General features: G+C 39.5%; 1 protein-coding gene across 1 annotated transcript in view; it reads left to right on the top strand.

Moving 5' to 3' along the window:
• The window catches only part of CFAP52 (cilia and flagella associated protein 52), a 66,813-nt gene that overhangs the window by 32,118 nt on the left and 20,222 nt on the right, over positions 1–14,473 (top strand). The window contains exons 7-8 of the mRNA XM_017849236.1: positions 3,182–3,282; positions 7,400–7,570. Of these exons, the coding sequence (XP_017704725.1) occupies positions 3,182–3,282; positions 7,400–7,570 (272 nt within the window). The remainder of the gene's footprint in view (positions 1–3,181; positions 3,283–7,399; positions 7,571–14,473) is intronic.

Here is a 14,473-nt window from a genome sequence, read left to right as displayed (position 1 = left end):
AAAGAAATGAGCTATAAAGTCAGGAAAAGACTTTATAGGAAAAGAAGGAAACTGAGATGCACATTACTGAGTGAAAGATGCCGGTCTGAAAAGACTACACACCATTTGATTCTAACTATATGACATTCTGGAAAAGGCAAAATTAAGGAGACAATGAAAAGATCAGGATAGGCACGGTGGCTGACGCCTGTAATCCCAACACTTTGGGAGGCCGAGGTGGGTGGATCACGAGGTCAAGAGATCGAGACCATCCTGGCCAACATGGTAAAACTCCATCTCTACCAAAAATACAAAAATTAGCCAGGCGTGGTGGCGTGTGCCTATGATCCCAGCTACTCAGGAGGCTGAGGCAGGAGAATTGCTTGAACTCGGGAAGTGGAGGTTGCATTGAGCTGAGATCGCACCACTGTACTTCAGCCTGGTGACAGAGTGAGACTCCATCTTAAAAAAAAAAAAAAAAAAGATCAGTGCTTGCCATGGGTTAGTGGGGAGGGAGGGTGAATAGGTAAAACACAGAGGATGTTTTGGATGGTGAAACTATTCTGTATGACACTATAATGGTAAATATATGTGGCTATTAATTTGTCCCAACCCAGAGAGTATGCAGTGGCAAGAGGGAACCCTAATGTACACAATGGGTTGTGGGTGATAATGATGTGTCCACGTAGGTTTATTAGCTGTCATGTATCTACTCTGCTGGAAGATATTGATAATGGGAGAGGCTGTTTAACTGTGGGGTAACGAAGTATTGGGGAAACCTCGAATACTTGTATCTTCTGTTTAATTTTGCTGTGCACCTAAAACTGCTCTAAAAAAAATAGCCTAGTAAAAACAAAAATAGGCCAGGCAAGGTGGCTCATGCCTGTAATCTTAGTGCTCTGGGAGGCCAAGGCAGGAGGATCACTTGAGGCTGGAGTTTGAGGCCAGCCTGGGCAGCATAGAAAGACCCTATGTCTACGAAAAGTTTTTAAAAATTAGCCGTCATGGTAGCATACATCTATAGTTCTGGCTACTGGGGAGGCTAAGGCAGGAGAATTGCTTCATCCCGGGAGTTCGTGGTTACAGTGAGCTGTGGTTGTGTCACTACACTCCAGCCTGGGTGGTAGAGACCCCGTCTCCAAAGTACACACACACACACACACACACACACACACACACACGAACGTGCAAACAAAAAAAAATGATGTGTCAATAAATGCTGCTGTGTCAGACATGGTGCAAAACCCCTTCCTTACATGATCTCATTCGATCCTCATAAACGCCTAATGAGATAGGTACCATTTTCATCCCTGCTTTACAGATAGGAAGACTGAGGTTCATACCATTGGAGATCTCCTGGCTTGCAAGTAGTAGAGCTGAGATTTCAACCCAGGCCGACTGGCTCCAGAACCCGTGCACTTGAATGACATCAGCTGTAGTTTTAAAAAGTTTATTTAGAAATCACACATATGTAGCTTCGAGGCTCTGTTGAACTCTTTACCCCTTGCATCCCCAAGTCCCCAAATAAATGCTACAAAGATTCACTCCAGGTTGTTCCCTCATAGGCTGAGCCTTCATCCTGTCGTCCTGCTGAGGCACTTTGGAAGTTAGGGGTGAGGAGTGGAAGCTGGGGAGCATATAATTCTGGTCCTCGCCTTCACGTTCTCGAGCCTTGGTTTCTCTTCTCAGTCACAAAATGTCTTTTGAGCCACAACAGGCTAAATTCAGTTTAAAGTAATTTGAAAGAGCATGATATTTGTTTTATAATATTCAAAATTCATTAAGACACAAACCTATACAGTCACTAGCTATATTGAACGTTTTAAAATCGAATGTTGTGGCCGAGTGTGGTGGCTCATGCCTGTAATCCCATCACTTTGGGAAGCTGAGGCAGGAGGATCCCTTCAAGTGAGGAGTTCGAGACCAGCCTGGCCAACATGGCGAAACCCCATCTCTACTGAAAATACAAAAATTGGCTGGGCACAGTGGCTCACACCTGTAATCCCAGCACTTTGGGAGGCCAAGGCAGGTGGATCACGAGGTCAGGAGATCGAGACCATCCTGGCTAACACGGTGAAACCCCATCTCTACTAAAAAGATACAAAAAATTAGCTGGGTGTGGTGGCGGGCGCCTGTAGTCCCAGCTACTTGGGAGGCTGAGGCAGGAGAATGGCATGAACCCGGGAGGCAGAGCTTGCAGTGAGCCAAGACAGGCCTGGGCGACAGAGCGAGACTCCGATTCAAAAAAAAAAAAACAAAAGAAAAAAGAAAATACAAAAATTAACCAGGCATGATGGCGCCTGCCTGTAATCCCAGCTACTCTGGTGGCTGAGTCACGAGAATCGCTTAAACCCAGGAGGCAGAGGTTGCAGTGAGTTGAGATCATGCCACTGCACTCCAGTCTGAGTGACAGAGGGAGACTCTGTCTCAATAAAACAATAATGATAACAAATAAATAAAATGTTGCTCATGCACATTTTAAAATTAGAACTTCACAGTGGATGCTATAAAACAACCATCATACATCATCAAACTTTTTCTTTGGAGTGAGTAGTGGGGGGCACCCCAACCTTTGAAAAGCACTTTAAATTTTAAATATGTTTCCCCCTTTTACGTAGTCCATGTTGTAGTTCAGATAATACAGTCACCAAACAATAAGGAGTCTTTTGTGCTTTCTTGGGATGTTAAATATGGTCCCTTTGCATTTGTAAGAATTAAGTTCTGGTGAAAACAGTGGCAGCTGAGAGACTAGCATTGCTGAGGTTATGCTTATACCTTCTCTTGGCCATATTTGAGTGGATGTAAAAGTGTTCATTTTTAAAATATTCAAAATGCACCGGAGGTTTTAGGGAGGAAGGATGATGAAGCCTGTTTGCATCCTGCAGGCCCAGGAGGGTTACTTCCTGGCAAGTGAGCTCAGTGTTGGCATTGAATTCCCTTGGTCAGCCTGGGGGTGCATCGTGAGCAGAACCTTCAAGAACGTCCTCCAGGCAATGTGTGCGGCACTGGCATGACTTTGGCCATCTTTTAAATTCATCTTTCATTTAGCCGTTTTCTTTTTTTTTTTTTTTATTAACATTTGAATTTTTTTAATTGCCATAGGTTTTTGGGGAACAGGTGGTTATTGGTTACATGAGTAAATTCTTTAGTGGTAATTTGTGAGATTTTGGTGCCTTTTTCTTAACACTGTTTCTCCCCCCAGGGAGTGTCAGCTATCAGGTGCCTGAAGATGGGGGGTTTGTTGGTGGGCTCTGGAGCCGGACTGCTGGTCTTCTGTAAAAGCCCTAGCTACAAACCCATCAAGTAAGTTCTGGGCCTCACAGAGTGGGGCTGGGTAGAGACCCACTAAAGGGAGGTTTGCTTAAAGCCAGCAACTCGATGCTATTGGCAAAGTGATATTTGGTTAAAAAATTTCATCTTGCTGTTAGAATGAGTAGTTGGAATCACAATAGATGGTGGCTTCTTTGCCAATGAAAAGACAAAAGCTTATGTTGAATCAAACCAAAGTAGTCCACTATTATCCAGAGGGACACTGCCCATTTAATAAATACATAAGTTTGTATTTAGCTAATACATTGAGCCGTGATGAAAGGAATGGGATGTTATAAACTTATCCAACAAATAACCCCCAATGTTAAATGTTCAAAACTGGTTAATTCAATGAAATTTATTATGCAGTGGGTACCTATTATGTGCAAAGCTTTGTGTTAGTCGTGCATTTGAATACAATTTATAATAGAAATAGCCTACATTCACCAGCCATTTATATATGCCAGATACTGTGTTATGTACATTTCTTGGCTCATTTAATCAAAATAAAATGAAACAAAACCTTATGTATTGCCATTAACAAGTACTTATTCAGCACCTCCTCCAACCAAACCAATGTATTAGATGCTATTAATAAAATAAAGAAACGTAAGCTATGGTCTTTGTCCTCCCAGAACGTACAGACTTGTTTGGGGATAAGGTATATACACATGAAAGAAGTCACTACCAGACAAGATAGTATATTAGCACATGGTCCAGATAAAGTGAAATGTATTATGAATGTTGTAGAGATCAGAGAAGAGGATGACCTTCTTGGGATGGAGAGATCAGGGAGGACAATTCATAGAGGGATGGGCTTAAAACCAGATACCCCACACATGCTCTGTATGGCCTCTGCTACCTCCCGGGAGGCCAGGGGTAGTTGCATACACATTGTAGAAATGAGCATCAGCTGTCTTCATTCAAAGAAATCTGTGTTGAACATTCATGGTGTACCACGCACCATTCTAGGCGCTTAGGATATCTCAGTGAATAAAACAAAAAAGACGAAAAAAAAAAAAAAATCCCTGCCCTCGTGGAGCTTACATTCTAGCAGGAAGGAAAAGGCAATAAATAAGGAACAAAATAAACACGGAAGGTATATAGTATTAGAGGGTGACAAATACAATGGAGAAAAATGAATTAGGATGTAGAGTAAGGGGATTACAGTTTGAATAGAAGCAGGGAGGCCAGGTGCAGTGGTTCACACCTGTAATTCCAGCACTTTGGGAGGTCGAGGCAAGTGGATTGCTTGAGCCCAGGAGTTCCAGACCAGCCTGGAAACACAGTGAAACCTCATTTCTACAAAAAATACAAAATTTAGCCAGATGTGGTGGCACACACCTGTAGTCCCAGCTACTCAGGAGGCTGAAGCAGGAGGATTGATTGAGGTTGATCAATCAACCTCAAGGTTGAGGCTGGAGTGAGCCATGATTGCAGCACTGCACTCAGCCTGGGTGACAGAGCGAGACCTTGTCTCAATTTTTTTGTTTAAATAAAAAAGCAGTGTATACTTTGCCATTTTAAATTCAGTGGTCAAGGTAGGGCTTATTGAGAATGTTTTGGACCAGTTTCACGCCTGTATGAAGGGGAATGAGGGAGGGAGGAGACTTTAGAACAATATTGGAAGCCTTCCAGGTTATTATACATGTTCAAGTTTGAAAGCCACAGCCCCAGAGAATGCTGGGAGCAGCATTTCATCAGGAGCCTGGTGCCTGGACAACCTCATGGAATAGACACTTATAAAACCTGGAATCTGATTTCTGGATAGAGAGAGACAGACAGAGAGAGAGAGGCAGAGAAAGAAAGAGAGAGAGAGAGAGAGAGAGAGAGAGAGAGAGAGAGATCCTCTCTTAATTTACAACCGAACCTGAATCCTAATACAGGTGAGGTGGGGAAGAGGAATCGGATGAGAAACTTAACCTTAAGAAAGCAAAAACCAGGAGAGGAAAGAAATAACATTCAAGTATATCAGTAATACAAGATGCAAGAAATAAAATCAAGTAAAAAAAACCTATGTTGGGTTGTCTCTGGATGTATGAAGTAGATATAGAAAATTAACCCTCTAGTTTTTTTAACCCCTCATTTTCAATGTGCATATGATCCCATTATGATGAAGATAAACTCCAACTAATTATTACAAGGTTTGTGCCATCACTGTTTCCAAAATAACCCTGTGTGACAGTGCGGACTTAAATCAGATGCGATTTCCACCTCCTGGGCTTTTTGTAGATTGAAAAGGCAGCTCACATAAGAAGTCATGGAGACTAGGAAGAGGTATGACCAAAACGGGCTGCTCCAGTGCCAAGATCTGTCCTTTCTCTTTCCTTTTTTTTTGAGACGGAGTCTCACTCTGTCACCCAGGCTGGAGTGCAGTGGCGCGATCTCGGCTCACTGCAACCTCTGCCTACAGGATTCAAGCGATTCTCCTGCCTCAGCCTCCCGAGTAGCTGAGATTACAGGCGCCTGCCACCATACCCAGCTAATTTTTTTATATTTTTAGTAGAGACGGGGTTTCATCATGTTGGCTAGGCAGGTCTCAAACTCATGACCTCAGGTGATCTGCCTGTCTCAGCCTCCCAAAGTGCTAGGATTATAGGCATGAGCCACCGCGCCCAGCCTGTTCTTCCCCTTTTATCCCTAGGCTTCACTTTGTCTTCTGAAGTTCCCAGATGCCAGTAGCCAGTATTTCTTGAGGTTGTCATCTGTAGGCTAGCATACCTTACCTTTGCTGCAACCCCTGTAAAGGAGGAATTATTCTGTGGTTGAGTAAACTGAGGTCAGAGGTTTCTGACAACTTGCCCAGAGTCACAGACCTCTAGTTAGTGCAGGAATTGGGATTTAACTTGTCTTCCCTTCTCCATTAACTGTTCTGTGTCCCACCTAATAAACCTCTAAAACAGTGCATTTCCCATGCTGGCTTCCTGCACAAGAACCCGCGTTAAATTCTTCATTGTCAAAACTACATTACTTACAGAGAGAGGTTGTATTCCTAGGGCCTCATTCATTGATATGCTTTTTTTTTTTTTTTTTTCTTAATTCATACTCATTATAAAGGGAAGAGGGAGAAATCTGAAATGTAGAAGAGGAGAAACCAACTCCTAAAGGTTCTGGCAAAGACAACCGCTACTTCTCTCTCTCTCTCTCTCTCTCTCTCTCTCTCTTCCTTTCTTTTGACAGAGTCTCACTCTGTCACCCAGGATGGAGGACAGGGATGAGATTGTGGCTCACTGCAGCCTCCAACTCCTGGGCGCAAGTGACCCTTCTACCTCAGACTCCCAAGTAGCTGGGACTATAGGTGCGCACCGCCACACCTGGCTAATTTACTTTATTTTATTTTTTATTTTTAGAGACAGGGTCTTGCCATGTTGCCCAGGCTAGTCTCAAACTCCTGGCCTCAAGTGGTCATCCTTGCCTAGGCCTCCCAAAGTGCTGGGATTACAGGCATGAACCCTGTACAAGCTCTGAAATGATTTTACTTATAAATAAAATTTCGTATTCTATTTTTTTTTACTTAATGCAAACATCATAAACATTTTCAGTATTCAGATGTAATCTTTTTATTATGGTAACATATACACATACTACATAATCTTTTAAACTTGTTTTTAGGCAAATATTCTATGAAGCTGATGTTCCAAAGATCATTTAACTATTCCATTACGACTGGCTATCTAGGTTGTCTCCAACCTTTTACACTTTCAGATAGGGTTATCATAGCATCCTTTGATGTAAAGCATCTTCCCCCTGATTTTAGGATTATTTTTCAGAAGTGGTATTAATAAAGGGGTTAGTTGCTGTGGTCAGTTGTACCCATAGACCTGCCTGGAATATTCCCTCTACCCAAATCCTGCCTGTGTTGCACAACCCATGTCAAAATGTTGTCTCACTGAAGAATCTTCCCTGACTACTTTAACCTATGCTGACCTCTGGCTTTGCTGTTCATGTGTCCACCAACTTGTGAGTAACTCCTGCCTTTTCAACTGTGTCACTTCTGTGAGGGCAGGTCTGAAATTACATGCCTGATTTGTATCCTCTGCCATGCTTCAGATGACTCATAACCACTTACTGGTTGAGTGGGTCTCCTTTACCTTTGTGCTTCTCCCTAAAGGAAGATGCAGTTGCAAGGCCGCATCACTTCGATCACACTGCGAGGAGAAGGACACCAGTTTTTCGTAGGAACAGAAGAATCGCACATTTATCGTGTCAGCTTCACGGATTTCAAAGAGACGCTCATAGCGACTTGTCACTTTGAAGCTGTGGAGGATATTGTCTTTCCATTGTGAGTAGAAGAGAAAAAGAAGAATGTGGAGATTTGGTGCGGTATGCAAGGGCATTTAATTTTATGAATGCATTTTCAATATCAATTAACACAGTTACAATTTTTTCTCCTTAAATTTTTCTAATGTGATGAATTATTTTCATAGACTTTCCATTGTCTTCGCCATGCAATTATATTAGCTTTCCAATTCAAATTTGGGTTTCTTTAGAATACTGACTTTTCTAATCCAACCCCTCCTGGAAAGGGTAAGTACCTGGCAAAACCTTTCTGTTTTCCTAATGCCATCCAGAAAAAGCTTAGTACAGGCAGTCCCTGACTTATGATTTTTTTATTTTATGATGGTATAAAAGTAAACTGTATTCAGTAGAAACGATATTTCAAGTACCCATACAACTATTTTGTTTTTCCCTTTCAGTACAGTATTCAATAAATTACATGAGATATTCAACACTTTATTATAAAATAGGCTTTGTGTTAGATGAGTTTGCCCAGCTATAGGCTAATGGAAGTGTTCTGGGTATGTTTAAGGTGGGCTGGGCTAAGCTAGGATGTTCAGTAGTTGGGTGTATTAAATGCATTTTCAACTTAGGATATTTTCAATTACATTGGGTGTATCAGGCATGTAGCCCCATCTTAAGACAAGAAGTATCTGTGGTACCTGTTTTAAAACTTCTTTCCTGTCATTTGTTTGTACCTCTTGAGGTCTTCTAGATTTGGCAGGCTTCATGGTGGTGTTCATTAGGAGGGCTTCTGGATCTAGTTACCGTATTTCTTGGTAAATCTCACCCAGCACAAGTAAAACAAATAACTATTGGCAGTTTTGGTATCAAAAGGAGCTTCAGTCATATGTTCCAGTACTTGATTTTGTAACACATTTTGTCTTTGGCGAGATTCATTTCATGAAGTTGGTCAGTTTTTGATCTAAACATCCTCAGTACTTAGCTTGAATTTATAATATTCAACTTTCAGCAAGACTTATATTCAGACCTCAGTTTTGTTTTGTTTTGTTTTGTTTTGAGACGAAGCCTTGCTCTGTCACCCAGGCTGGAGTGCAATGGCGGAATCTCGACTCACTGCAACCTCCGCCTCCAGGATTCAAGTGAGTCTCCTGTCTCAGCCTCCTAAGTAGCTAGGATTACAGGCATGCGCCACCACACCCAGCTATTTTTTTATATTTTTGGTAGAGATGGGGTTTCACCTTGTTGGCCAGGCTGGTCTTGAACTCCTGACTTCAAGTGATCCACCCGCTTCGGCCTCCCAGGGTGCTGGGATTACAGGCGTGAGCCAACGCGCCCAGCCTCAGACCTCAGTTTTTGAGATCTTGAGCTGTGGTTTTGGTTCCCTGAATCCCTGTGATTAGGTCTTTCCACGTATTTCCAACAGTGAAAATGGCTCGTGCTTTCCCATTAGGTGAATCTTTATTTGCAAGTTGGTTGTTTTCTTTTGGTCTCACCTTTTCCCCTCTTTTTTTTTTTTTTTTTTTTTTCATAAGCAGTTTAGTAGAATTAATCTGTAAAATTGTTTGGCCCTGGTGCTTTTTTTAAGGATAAATTTTAAACTATCTTTTCAATTGCTTATATAGGTATTGATCTGTTTGGGTTTTGCACCTCTTTCTTTTGCGTTTACTTTTCTCTCTCCTTCCTTTCTTCCTTCCTTCCTTCCTTCCTTCCTTCCTTCCTTCCTTCCTTCCTTCTCTCTTTCTCTCTTTCTTTCTTTCACTGAGTCTTGCTCTGTTACCATGCTGGAGTGAAGTGGCGTCATCTCGGCTCACTGTAACCTCCGCCTCCAGGGTTCAAGCGATTCTCTTGCCTCAGTCTCCTGGGTAGCTGGGATTACAGGCGTGTGCCACCATGCCCAGCTAATTTTTATATTTTTAGTAGAGATGGGGTTTCACTATGTTGGCCAGGCTGGTCATGAGCTCCTGACCTCAGGTAATCCACCCACCTCGGCCTCCCAAAGTGCTGAGACTACAGGTGTGAGCCACCACGCCTGGCCTCTCAAAATATTTCCCTTGCCATCAATTTTACTTAGTCTGATATTAAGATTACCACATCTTAATTCTTTTAAAATAACATTTACTAATTAGCTATTTTTGCTATACTGTAATAAATGAATTCACTGGAAAACCTAAACTTCGTATACTAAAACAACAACAACAACAACAAAAGGACTTCTGGGAAAAATTGAATTAGGCCACGATTTCTCAACCTCAGCACTACTGACATTTTGAGTTAGATAACTTGGTATTGTGGATGCTGTTCTATGCGTTAAAGGACGTTTGGCAGTATCCCTGGCCTCTACACATCAGATGCGAGTAGCAGCTCCTTCTCTGCAATTATGACAACCAAAAAACATCCCCAGACCTTGCCAAACTTCCCCTGGTGGTAAAATTACCCCTAGCTGAGAATCACTGTGGTTAGGCCAGACCTCTTCACACTGATGCAATTTTGTAATCAGAGCACCAACAAACCAGTCACAATTTTAATAAAATATTAGCACAGTTAGAAAGGGTTTATTAACTTCCTAATAAGTAAAGAAATACTGCAGTAAATATAGGACTTCACTTTTCAATAAGTAAGGTAACTTTCTAAAAGGAGATTTAAAAAGACTTGAGGCTGCTGAGTTGTGGAGATGAACTAAACTAAGAGGAAGAACATACACTAAATGTATGGTACTGCTTTCTTCCTTTACTTGCTAATTTAGTTGTGTTAATGTTCTTTGTTTTCAGTTGCTATTACTTTATATACCAAAGCATTATTATACTGAGATAAATAATGCATGAACCAATGAAACTTCTGTAATAGTCTATTAAGTTGGTGCAAAAATAATTGCGGTTTTACTATCATTTGCCTTTTTACCAATTGCATGTAAGCTAATATTCATTATAGAAACGTGCATTGTAGCAAAAGAGAGTGTATTGTCTTTTTTCCAACTCTTTATTTTCAACCTATCCGTGTTTAGTTTTAGGTAAGTCTTAGTCTTTTAATAGAATTTAATTCATTCATACTTATTACTATCTGATAAGTTTATAGATTTTTCTATTTAATGTGTTTACTTTTTCTGTCTTTTCTTGTAGTCATCATGTTTTATTTGGTTCTGTTTTAACCTTTGCTGCGTACAACTTGGAAACTATCTACTTTATTTGTATTCATTTAGTAGTTACCCTTGAATTTTCTTGTTTGTTTGTTTTGTTTTGTTTTGTTTTTAGGAGATAAGGTCTTGCGCTGTCACCCAGGCTAGAGCACAGTGATGCAATCATAGCTAAATGCAACCTAGAACTCCTGGGGTTAAGCAATCCTCCTGCCTTAACCTCTGGTCTGGAGTAGCTGGGACTGTGGGCGTGCACCACCATGCCCAGCTAATTAAAAAAAAAAAAAAAAATTTTTTTTTTTTTTTCCAGAAACAGGGAAAAAAAAAACAGGGAAAATCAACAGGCTATGTTGCCCAAGTTGATTTCCAACTGCCATCCTCAAGCACTCCTCCTACCTTGGCCTCCCAGAGCACAGGCCTCTCAGATTATAGCAAGAACCACTGCAGTCAACCTCTAAATTTTTAATATACTTATTTAAATATAGTTTTTTATGGAAGACTACAGTTAACCAATGTTTGTATCCAATCTGCCAAAAAGGCAAGAGTCTCAGCACATTTTTATTTTCACATGTCCTATGTTGAAATTATTTGGAATTCTAGATCTTTGATTTTATCAGTCTGTCTCTCTCTCTCTTTTTTTTAAACACATCAATCCCCTTGGATTCTTTTTTTTTTTTTTTTTTGGAATTCTTTCAGAAACAATCTATGTACAGAAAATTTGGTCTCAGCCAGGTGCAGTGGCTCATGCCTGTAATCCTAGCACTTTGCGAGACTGAGGCAGGAAGAATAACTTAAGCCCAGCAGTTTGAGACTCGCCTGGGTAAGATGGTGAGACACCCCTTCCTCATCTTTACAAAACTACATAAATAAACTGGACATGTTGGTGGCACTGCCTCTAGTCTCAGCTACTCAGGAGGCTAAGGTGGGAAGAAGTTTGAGGCTACCATGAGCTACAATCACACCAGTGCACACCAGCCTGGGTGACAGAGTGAGACCTTGTTTCTATTAAAAAACAAAACAAAACAAAACAAAAAGCAAGAAGAAGAAGATGAAAAGAAAAAAGAAAGAAAGAAAATTTGGTCTCTGCTAACCTGAAAATATGTTTGTTTTACCCTCAAACTTGAATAATAGTTTGGTGCAGTATAAAAAGAATTTTAATGGAGTTTGTGTTGAAGTGTAACATATATGCAAAATACATAAATCATAAATAAGCACCTCAGTGACTTAACACACCTATATGACTATCACCCTGGTAAAGCAATAGAACATTTTATCATCCCCAAACACCCCTTCCAATCACTACCCACACCCTCCTACTTAATCACTACCTGAACTTCTAGTCTCATAGATTAGTTTTACCTGCTTTTGAACTTTATGTAAATAGAATATTTCAATATATACTTTGGAGATCTTTTTTCTTCTCTGTGGAAGCTTTTAATGTAGTTAGTGTCGTACAGATCTTCTTCTCCTTACTGATTTTTAGTCCACTTTTATTATCAGTTACTGAGAAAAATGTTAAAATCTCAAGCAATGAATATAGAGTTCCACCTTTATTTCTCACAGTTTTTGTTTTGCATATCTTAAAGCTCTATTATTAGGTGTTGTTAATTATTTATTATATCTTTCTGCTGTATTGACATTTTTATTAAAGTGTTCCTCTTTGTCTCTAGTAATTCTCTTTGATTTGAAGTATGTTTGTATAATTTTAATCTACTCATTACAGCTTTCTTATGCTTACTCTTAGCAGGATAAATCTTTTTTTAACCCTTTTATTTTTTCCATATGTCTTTATATTTAAAGTACATCTCTTAAAAAACAGCATATACTTGGTTTTTACTTCCCTATCCAGTCTATCTCTGCTTTTATTTGGAACATTTAATCCATTTACATTTAATGTAATCTTTCATACATTTGTATTAAATCTTTTACAAACTGCATAAAACTTTATCAATGCAATATTATAATTTTTGCTTTAAAGAATCATAAACATCTTCAAGAAATTAAGAGAAGAAAACATTCAAAATGTCTTGTGTGCTTACTTACATATTTGAGTATTTCTGATGGTCTTCATTCTTATGTATCTAAGCTGCCATCTGTTATCTTTTCCCCCTCTAAAGAACTTTGTTTAGCATTTAAAAAAAAAAAAAAGAGAGAGAGAGAGACAGGGTTTCACTCTGTTGCCCAGGATGGAGTGAAGTGACTATTCTCAAGCATGATCATTGCACACTGCAGCCTAAACACCTGGTCTCAAGTGATCCTCCTGCCTCAGCCTCCTGAGTAGCTGGGACTACAGGTGCATACCATTTTGCCTGGCTGCCTTAACATCTTTTAAAAGTATAAGCCTCTGGTGAAGCATTATCTCAGTTTTTATTTATCTGGAAACATTTTTTTTAGATTTTATTTTTGAAGAAAGTTTCACTGGTTACAGAATTCTTGCCCAGTTGTTTTCTATTTATTCATTAGTTTGAATACATCATTCCAGACTTTCTAATGAGAAGTCATTCAGTATTCTTATGATTTTCCTCTTTGTAACATGTCATTTTCTGCTTATTTTCAAGATTTTTTCTTTGCTTTTGTCTTTCATCAGTTTTACTGTGATCTGTCTTTCTCTTTGTGTTTATCCTTCTTAGGGTTTGTTAAACTTTTTGAATCTATAAGCTGATATTTAGCTGATATATAAGCTGAGACAGAGTGAAACCCTGTCTCTCTCTCTTTTTTTTTTTCTTAATGCTAAACAAAGTTCTTTAGAGGGGAAAAGATAACAGATGGCAGCTTAGATATATAAGAATGAAGACCATCAGAAATTCCTTAAGAATTTCCACCTTTTCTCACTTCTGTTCCCCTGAGATTCAAATTATCTGTGTTTAGTTTTAGGTTGTTCATTTTCTTCAATTTTTTAAATCTCTTTTAAAAGTATGTAATCTCTATTAAATCTACCTTCCAGTTTACAGATTTTTTTTTTTACCATCTCTAATCTGTCATTGAGTCCACCTAGTCAATTTATTTTAGTTATTGTACTTCTTACCTATAGAAAAATATATTATTGCTCTAAGGTATATAATTATAATATTACATATATAGTTTCTAATTCTCTGTTCAGATTACCTATCTGTTCACTTATTGATATGACAGTTTCCTTTAATATTTTGAATATATTTTAAAATAGCTGCTTTAAAGTTTTTGTCTGCTAATCTTACACCTGGGTCTACTTGGAGTCAGTTGCTTCCGACTACCTTTTTTTCTGAGTCACATTTTCCTATTTGTTTGCATGTTTGATAATTTTTTTGTTGAAAACTCAGTATTATATAGAATACACTATAGCAAGTCTGTTCTCTGAGGATTGTTGGCATGGACTCAAACTGCAAATTTTGCCTCCCCATAGTATGCATCAGCTGATATTCTCATGACTTCCCACTGCTGCTTTTTTAGCCTGGCCTTGGGTTCTTCTGTAGGCTTGCATTATCTGGCAGTCACCCAGGTGTTTATGCAGAGATGAAGCTCATCCTTTCCATGATTTCCTTTCTTCTAGTGACTTCTCCCTATTTTCCAAATATTCTGCTAACCTCAAGCTGTGTCACTTGAAGCCTGCAAGGTTCAGCTTCCTGCCATCCAAGCTGAGCTCATTTGGGGAATGTATTTAATTAAAAAGGCAAACAAACAGAAAACAAAAAACCTCGGAGATTGACCCCATGTAGCTGTCTTTAAAAGTAGAGTCCTTAAAAAAAATCAATAATAATAATAATAATAATAATAATAAAACAGTAGAGGCCGGGCGCGGTGGCTCAAGCCTGTAATCCCAGCACTTTGGGAGGC

The sequence above is a fragment of the Rhinopithecus bieti genome, unplaced genomic scaffold (genome assembly GCF_001698545.2).
Source record: "Rhinopithecus bieti isolate Rb0 unplaced genomic scaffold, ASM169854v2 scaffold_31527, whole genome shotgun sequence".
NCBI lineage: Eukaryota > Metazoa > Chordata > Mammalia > Primates > Cercopithecidae > Rhinopithecus > Rhinopithecus bieti.
The sequence above is the reverse complement of the archived record's forward strand: the minus strand, read 5'-3'. Positions and strand labels throughout refer to the sequence as shown.